Here is a 9,523-nt window from a genome sequence, read left to right as displayed (position 1 = left end):
ATATACTCAATTTTTTTTATTGTTTCTTGACATTTTGGACAAGGTAGTTTTGCATTAATTTTTAGTTTTGTTAAAATAAGGCTTCTCCACAGGCCGATCAGAATACACGTGCAATTTATTTTTCAATAATGAAAATATTCAGTCATGATTCAAATGATGTTTTATTTCATTACTGGTGACTAGTTTCAGTATTTTTAGTCCATTTTCAGAGGGTGGGTGGCACCACTGGTGATATGCATACATGAGATCAACTACATAGAATAATGGAGGGGTTAGGAGTAAGGGGGGTAAGTTATTGATAACATGATACCGATTTGATGTAACACCTCAAGATACCGATCCAAAGGGGATAGTTATGAAGTCATGACCCCCCCCCCCCCCCCCCCCCCCCCCACAAAGAAAAGTGTTTGTATTTTGCCAGGTATCACCTTCTTAATGTTTTAGCTAACTTTTGGAGAATGAAGTAATATGGAAAGTAAATCTGAAAAATGGCAAGGAATTATAAAAAATTTATCAGTTTCTTGCTCATATAGATGGGCTTGTGTCCTGACTACTTATGGAAAACATTCCGGCCAGGTAAAGGTGTTCGTTCACAGGCTGACTGTACCTGCTGCTGATGACAAATCTGACATGGTTCAAAAGTCCACAGGTAGACAGGCAAGACAGGAAGGGGAGTGGCCTCCATTCACGAAAACATTACAGAAAGCATCACTTTCTCCAATAGGGGCAGAAATGACTGACAGAAATAGCATTCCCGTCATTTACATGCTTACCTATGTAGTGTACCTAAACTGGGATACCTGAAGTACTGTAATTTTTTAATTGTTCCTCTCTCTTTCTCATGATTTATAGGAAGATAAACCTGACAAGATTACACTGCTTTGTGGTATAGAATCAATGTTATCTCAGTAATTTCAGTTTTATTTAATGTGCATCTGTTAACAGTTTTCTTTTGTGAAATACTTCTCTTGTTTCGGATGCCACCATGGCAGGATGTTTAATGAAGATGCTCCGTCTTTTGTGTGAAGTAAGAATTGTAAACTTGAATCTCAATAGAGTGTTTATTACACGTTTGGAGAGGGGTTTCATTTAGGAGGAGGAAAAACCTATGTCTGTTAAGATTCCTACTACAGTCTGGAGTAAATTTGTGATCCTGACCTCGTGGCCTCTTCTTGTAAGTCACATTCACCCCCATTTCACACACCCATAGAGTGCAGATCTGTATTGGACGAATGCTTTCCAAATGAAGTGAAATCTGATTTCTTGGAAGGAGACAAATAATAATAGAATAATAATAAAAACCACACACACACACACACACACACACACACACACACACAGTTACACTACTGGCCATTAAAATTGCTACACCATGAAGATGACGTGCTTCAGACGTGAAATTTAACCGACAGGAAGCAGATGCTCTGATATACAAATGATTAGCTTTTTAGAGCATTCACACAAGGTTGGCGCCGGTGGCGACACCTACAACGTGCTGACATGAGGAAAGTTTCCAACCGATTTCTCATACACAAACAGCAGTTGACCGGCATTGCCTGGTGAAACGTGTGAGGAGGAGAAATGCGTACCATCACGTTTCAGACTTTGATAAAGGTCGGATTGTAGCCTATCGCGATTGCGGTTTATCGTATTGCAACATTCCTGCTCGCGTTGGTCGAAATGCAATGACTGTAAGCAGAATATGGAATCGGTGGGTTCATGAGGGTAATACAGAACGCTGTGCTGGATCCCAATGGCCTCATATCACTAGCAGTCTAGATAACAGGCATCTTATCTGCATGGCTGTAATGGATCATGCAGCCACATCTTGATCCTTGAGTCAACAGATGGGTACGTTTGCAACACAACAACCATCTGCACAAACAGTTCGACGACGTTTGCAGCAGCATGGACTATCAGCTCGGAGACCATGGCTGCGGTTACCCTTGACGCTGCATCACAGACAGGAGTGCCTGCAAAGGTGTACTCAACGACGAACCTGGGTGCACGAATGGCAAAACATCATTTTTTCGGATGAATCCAGGTTCTGTTTACAGCATCATGACAGTCACATCCGTGTTTGGCGACATCGCGGTGAACGCACATTGGAAGCGTGTATTCGTCATTGCCATACTGGCATATCACCCGGCGTGATGTTATGAGGTGCCATTGGTTACTCGTCTTTGCCACCTCTTGTTCGCATTGACGGCACTTTGAACAGTGGACGTTACATTCCTCAGTTGTGTTACTACCCGTGCCTCTAACCTTCATTCGATCCCTGCGAAACCCTACATTTCAGCAGGAAAATACACGACCGCATGTTGCAGGTCCTGTATGGGCCTTTCTGGATACAGAAAATGTTCGACTGCTGCCCTGGTCAGCACATTCTCCAGATCTCTCACCAATTGAAAACGTCTGGTCAATGGGGGCCGAGCAACTGACTTGTTACAATACGCCAGTCACTACTCTTAACGAACTGTGGTATCGTGTTGAAGCTGCATGGAAAGCTGTACCTGTAAACACCATCCAAGGTCTGTTTGACTCAATGCCCCCAGGAGTATCAAAGCTGTTATTACGGCCAGAGGTGGTTGTTCTGGGTACTAATTTCTCAGGATCTATGCACCCAAATTGCGTGAAAATGTAATCACATGTCAGTTCTAGTATAATATATTTGTCCAATGAATACCTGTTTATCATCTGCATTTCTGCTTGGTGTAGCAATTTTAATGGCCAGTAGTGTAGTATTATTATAATTGTACGCATATGTGACACATCTAAAGTGTGGATGACAAGAAGTTAAAATTTTAGGAAAGAGGAGGATGGAGAGAGACTGTAACAAACTGTGACTCCTCCAGAAATATCCCGTATCCTTGTGTGGGACACCTGATGGCAAGTGCAGAATATGCTATCATCCCTGGCAGTTAAAGATGAGAGTTTAGCACTATTCAGCATTATTTTAATTAACACATCATGTAATCTTTGACAGTGAGCCAATAAGAGAGAGAACAGTACATGATATACTGCAATTGTTAGTTACACTAAATGTATTGTACACAGTTTTTATCTTACACATATTTTACATAAATAAAGCAATGATCTCTTGAAAAATTTACCATACAGAAAGTCTGACCAATCACTTTTTAAATGTACAATACATTTAACTTTTGATTGTCTTGTCTATGTTTTAAAAACAGTGCTTTTCATTTCTTTGTATTTCTATCCGAGACTGTGTATTTGTCGTAACTTTTTGTTGGATCATATGGTTCCCAGCGGCTAGCTGGAAAAATGTGTTTGTTTCTTTCGTACCAGCTCCTTAACAAAACCTTGCCTGCATGTGATTCTTCCTTCTCGACACTTGCATCATTCACTAGTCTGATATCATCGTGCACGTCAAATGTAAACAAAGGGCCACTTTTACCACGTGCCTGGAAAACAAAAGAAACTCATAAAATAAGTAAAATTGATTAAAACAATATACTTTCCTTACTTCAAAGTATTCCAAAATTACAACTGTGCCTTTAAAGGTTTTGGCATAACAATCACAATTAACACACAGTAAAAACTTAAATTACAATTTCAAAAGTAATATTAGATCAAACACAGACCTCGATTTCATTTCCTGAAACTGCATATATTTGCTTGTTGCTTCACAAACTATGACAACAAGTCTTAAGCTCACTGTACATTTTTTGTGAAGTACAGTTTGTGAGGAAATCACAAAACCTGATTATGAAAGAAAAATTTGCCATCCAACTGAATCTGAGAGTAATCAAGAATCAGTGACATCCTTTGGACCTAGTGCTAAATTTAGTTTGTACAACAGATTTAGTAACGTATTAACTGATCGATCCTAGCAAAGAATCTAGCGACAAATATTATCATTTAAAGGAACTGGTTAATATAATGAACTCAATATTTAAATAACACTATGGTTTATTATCAAAAACATTACAGAGATGTTCCCCACTATACATCCAGCTAACTAATGCTCTGAGTACGCAAAAGTTACTGAAAGTGCCAGCGTTGCATAAAATATGAGACCTAATTCTGTGAGACAGGCACAGTAGCATGACTATGACAATCTTGGTGACTTGTCTGCAACTAACACACAAAGATCCTACAGAACTGAGGAAGTGCCGACACAACAGCCACTGGCAGCTGTCTCGCAAGTGAACCACAACACACTCAGTTGCCCTGATATGCCGGAGTTGTAAGCGATGTTTACCATAATCTTCTCTGAACTTTAAACAAAGTAGAGAAAAGTAACCTTGGACTTAAAACTGTACCTGCAATTTAGCATCCACGGTTCTCAATCGACTCCTCTCTTCTGCGGCCAAGTGACGAGTCTCCTCATCCACATCTTTCCAATTGACTAACTTTTTCATGTCTCTAAAAATGAAGCTTGCTGCTGTCTTCCCACCAACACTATGCATCCACCAAACTTGTAAATAGTTGACAGTGCTGCCCAATGGTCTAATTGTCTCACATGCAAGATTTTACGCCCAAAAATGCCAAAACACCCATAGGCCAAAGAATCAAATTCATTCCTCCTATTTTCTAAAAAGTTTGCTGCCATGTGTTATAGCCACATGATGTCTCAACTAACACATAGCTGGCCTCACACTGCAGGTCCTGTGAAAATACAAAAAGCTTGCTACTTGGCTGGTAGCCAACTCTGCTACAGTGTCCGCCTGTAAAGTAGGTCTGAGTTGTTTTTGAGTTTTTTTTTTTTTTTTTAAGGAATGTGAAGTATGTCACTTCACAAACTCCCAGCATCTATTGCCCATTGGCAGAAATCTGATTTTTGGAACGAAGGCATTTTTATCTCAGCCACTCAATGACCATCAAAATGAACAATGGATTGTCCACTAGTGCTCTATCTGCCCAAGCGACCTTCATCCCCCTGGGAAGTCCACCTGCCATTCCTTTCGTTTCTGCCAAAGGCCAGAGCCCCCTCCGGCGATGGCGGCTTGTTTCACCAGGCCTAGCAACATGGCACCAGTCTCATGTTCACAGCCCTCCCTGCTTCTACTGTAAGTCCAGAAAGCAACTGAAAGTACACAGCACCACATAAGAAAATTAAGAAGAGGAAGTGAACACATCATATCTTGTCACTGTGATAATACATATCACGTCGAACTAATTCAACTCCCCTCTATTTGCATAAATAAAGATGCCCCAAAAATGAAGAGAGGCTCACTGAATGGCTTGCTGAATTTCAAAATGAAGTTATGTTTGCAGATGGATTTGTTTAGATCCACTTTGGAATGACCGGTCTCTCATTTGAGTGAAGAACTCGGTCAAAAATGTTACAAAATAAATTCCTGAGCAAACTAACAAAATGCCTCTGAATAAGTGCTTTAATAAAATTTACCCGTTGATGGCATGTGGCATGTGCTAGTATTCTGCCCTAGTACAACAATGGCTACATCGGATCCTGTTCACAATTATTTTCCAAATGTATCACCAAAGTCGTATAGCAGCAAAAATCAAAAATGTATTGGATGTGTAATGCAAGCAATGTCATCTTCCTTGAGTGTGCTGCAAGATTCTTTTAACAAACTGTAGGAATAATAATAAAATAAAAATATATACCAGGTAGTGACATGTTATTTTGCACTAACAACAGATAGTGAAATTTAGCAAATGTAACTAGAGAACAACAACTGATTGCAAGCATAATGGATGACAATGATGATGATGATGATGATAATGATAATGATAATAATAATAATCCATCTTCATCATCATTTATTACATTATATCTACAGTAGAAAAACAAAAGAAATAAGCTCACTATGAAAGGAAAAAAACTGTGTTCAACAAAAAAATATGAATTAACACATTACAAAAGCACACTAATGATGATGATAATGATAATAATAATAATAATAATAATAATAATTATTATTATTATTATAACCTATGTCAAACACAACCATTAACTGTGGTATGAAAGATTTTAAAAATTAAAATTACGCACTTCATTCCCCATTTCCATAGAAAGAATCTGGATATAACAAACGCCATAGCAGAATCAACAAAACAACACACTGCATGCGTAATTCAGACCTACACTTTGTAAACTGAGCTACAATAAATTAAAACTAACTTCTTGTCACAGCCCTTATGGGGTACCGACCACTCATCATGTCATCCTCTGCCAAAGGCATTATTTTTCCCACCTTGGAGCAGATAATGCTCACACAAGTACTCCTGAATTGAAATCACAAGGCTGATTGCAGGCCTCTCTGGTCCTCTCACCAAGGAACACTTAGCTACAGAGGAGGACCAGTACTCCTAATTGTGAAGCATCTACTTGGGTAATGTAGATTCAGTGGAATAATATTAACATTTTCCTCTTGGTACATGGAAATGTATTCCAGTATGGTTGCTTAAGGATTCCCCAATACAGTCAGACAGTGTGTCATGCGGTGTCCCTGAAACTACAATATTTTGACAGACAAACTATCTGACAATGCTGACGGAAGGAGGCAGCAGCAAAGTGTCTATTGTTGTGGCACAATTCCAAGTATGAAGACACCAAACAACGGTCATTAGCAGTAGTGATATTTGAGTAACACATCAGATGCAACTTTAGCAAGATGCAACCTTGGCAAACACTGAAACAGTCGTCATTTAGCAAGACAGTAACAAGCACGTGAATGAGCCCTTCTACTGGCTAAAAATATGATGGAAAGTAAAACTGAATTATCACATAAAAATGATGAGCAACAGGAGAAATTTTGTTCACAGCAGATGTTATATTTTACCAGTTTTGCAAGGAATCATTAAATTTTATCACTTAAATTATGCATATCTTTGTGCAATATTCACAACTGATAATGACACATCAATTTAAAATCAGATTATAGGTGATATAATTCACAAGAGGAAACATAAATTCAGATTATTAAGGTACTAGAAATAATTTTCAGAAATGAATGTTTGATGTTTGTCTGTCCAAAATTTCAATGGTCATAATATGTTTATGCAAAATGGAAACTTCAATACTCTGCCATCTAGCAGGAAAAAAGATTGAGAATTTGTCCAATACAGATCCCTATAAAGCCAATGAACTTTGGGGGTGACTATGGATTTGCAAGGAGAGGCTATTATGAGCTGAAAAACCAAAGGAGGAACTCATGACCTGCATGAATTCTTTTTTTATTAGTGCAATTGATCTGGCTGCCAGGTAGCTAAATATATATAGATAAATTTTAAACTGTGTAACTCTAAAATTTTGATGATAAATAATTTAAGAAGAAACAGGAACAACTCACAGAATAGTTGAGGTACTGTCAACAGCTACATAAACATGACTCTTGATTACTATTTCTGTATTTCCAAAGTTGGGAATTATTTTTATGCCAAAAACAGCTGAATCTAACAAGACTCTTGTTTATGTTCCTGTCATCAATTCATCACAACTACGTGGTAAGTTGTTAACCTTAGTCCTTAAATTATTTGTATTCCATCTAGGACTTTTCACTAACATATTCACATTCTTGATAAATGTTATACTGTGGAATGTGTCAGTTCAGCAAATTACTGCAGAGGCAATTAAGACAGTTTGTATTTATAAGGCTACATGTTGACTATTTACAGTTGGCAACTGTCTACTTATTTCCATCTAAGAATTCCTCTTACACAGGGAGTTGTAAAGAGAAATAACTTTCACCTGCATTCAAAGACATTTAAACAACGGAAACTTCAGGTAGGAATATCGACAATGTAGGAAAAGGCAGATTGCTACTTACTGTAAAGAAGAAACGTCAAATTGCAGACAGGCACAATTAAGAGACACTCACATAAAGCTTTTGGCTACAGCCTTCATCAGTAAAACACACACACACAAACACACACAGCAAGTACACCTCATGCACACACAACCACCAACTCCGGCATCTCGGTCTGGAATGCAACATCACGTGGGATGCAAGCAGCAATGTGGAGGGGGCAGGGAAGGGGAAAGGATGGTAGTGTATGGGTGGGAAAGGGGAAGGGAAAGGGGAATGGGAATGGTAAGGAGAATGGTAAGGGAAAGGTGAAGGATAGTCTGTAGAGGTGGGGGGAGAGACGGATGCTGTCTGGTGAAGTGTGCAGAGATTAGACTGCCAACAGGTGCTGCATCATGAGGTTGTGGGGCAAGGAGGTGAGGGAAAAAAATGGAGCAAAAGAGGAGAGGAGCGGGGAAAGACAGGTGGGTGCATCGGCAGGGGGCAGCAAATAAATACGGTGGGAGATGAGTATGGGGAGGAGATGATAGGACAGAGGGGGTGGAAACTGTTGGGTGGAGGATGTGGAGACGTTATGTTGAGGCAGGAATGATTACGGGAGCGGAGAATGTGTTGTAAGGATAGCTCCCATCTGCACAATTCACAAAAAATGGTGGTGGAGGGAAAGATCCAGATGGCTCAGGCAGTGAAGCAGCCACTGAAATCAAGTGTGTTATGTTCAGCTCCATGTTGTGCCAGAGTTTGGCAGTGGCTGTTCGTCTTGGTGGACAGCTGGTTGGTAATCATACAGACATAAAAAGCTGTAGCTGGTAAATGACATGGCTGCTTTCCCAGGTGGCCCAGCCCCTGATGGGGTAGGATAAACCTGTGATGGGACTGGAATATGAAGAGCTTCCTCTTCCTCAGCCATACACTACTATCCCTTCCCCTTTCCTGCCCCCTACAGATTGCTGCTTGCATCCCATCTGATGCTGCATTCCAGCCTGATATGCTAGAGTTAGCAGTTGTGTGTGTGACGTGTTCTTGCTTGTGTGTGTGTCTTTTACTGACAAAGGCTGTGGCTGAAAGCTTTATGTGAGTGTCTTTTAGTTGTGCTTGCCTGAAGTTGATGTGTCTTCTTTATGATAAGCAGCAGTCTGTCTTTTCCTACATTGTTCAAAGACATTTCTTTTCCTATCCTACTCTGTGTAGGTAGAACACAATATAAGATCACTCATTCTGGCAGTAATGCAGAGACTTGTGGAACAACAATTGGCTGCCAAGGTCAATGACGGCAAAGTTCATGAAGTGAATGGCTATCTCAAAACAAGCCCGGAAAATGCTGAAGTCGTGTTAAGCATATACAATAGTCCAAGGAGCAATGAAAACCAAAAATGTAGTACAGGAGAGGTCAAAACACTAATGTTCAATGACATAAAGCTAAAGGCTTCGAAGACCAGTGAAAGACAGACTGATGTGTGTCAGATTGTAGTATTTTCCGGCAGTCTCGCATCAGTATGTGACTCCATGTGACATGCTTAATGTGGTGGCATCTCAAGCAGGAGTAAGCTGCAGCTGGAGTATGTAGCCTGAGTATCTCTTACCTGTTCTCCATATCAATACTAAAGCTGGCTGGGGAAGCCAAACCACTGCTGGGTACTTTACCTCTCATCATTAATTGGTACACAGAGTCAGAAATGGCCCGGCCCACATTGAGGAAATGGAGAGAGAGAGAGAGAGAGAGAGAGAGAGAGAGAGAGAGAGAGAGAGAGAGATGCTGGAAGCCCCATAAAAGACTTCTGTAG

General features: G+C 39.9%; 1 protein-coding gene across 2 annotated transcripts in view; it reads right to left on the bottom strand.

Moving 5' to 3' along the window:
* Positions 1 to 2,936: 2,936 nt before the first annotated feature.
* The window catches only part of LOC124613908 (protein FAM50 homolog), a 103,969-nt gene continuing 97,382 nt past the window's right edge, over positions 2,937 to 9,523 (bottom strand). Inside the window, exon 7 of one of the 2 annotated variants that reach the window (XM_047142659.1) lies at positions 2,937 to 3,425. In XM_047142659.1, the coding sequence (XP_046998615.1) occupies positions 3,201 to 3,425 (225 nt within the window). In that variant the 3' untranslated portion in view covers positions 2,937 to 3,200. The remainder of the gene's footprint in view (positions 3,426 to 9,523) is intronic. The other variant, XR_006979652.1, reaches the window with a different exon arrangement.

This window comes from Schistocerca americana, chromosome 4, assembly GCF_021461395.2.
Source record: "Schistocerca americana isolate TAMUIC-IGC-003095 chromosome 4, iqSchAmer2.1, whole genome shotgun sequence".
NCBI lineage: Eukaryota > Metazoa > Arthropoda > Insecta > Orthoptera > Acrididae > Schistocerca > Schistocerca americana.
This window is presented reverse-complemented; position numbering and strand designations above follow the sequence as displayed.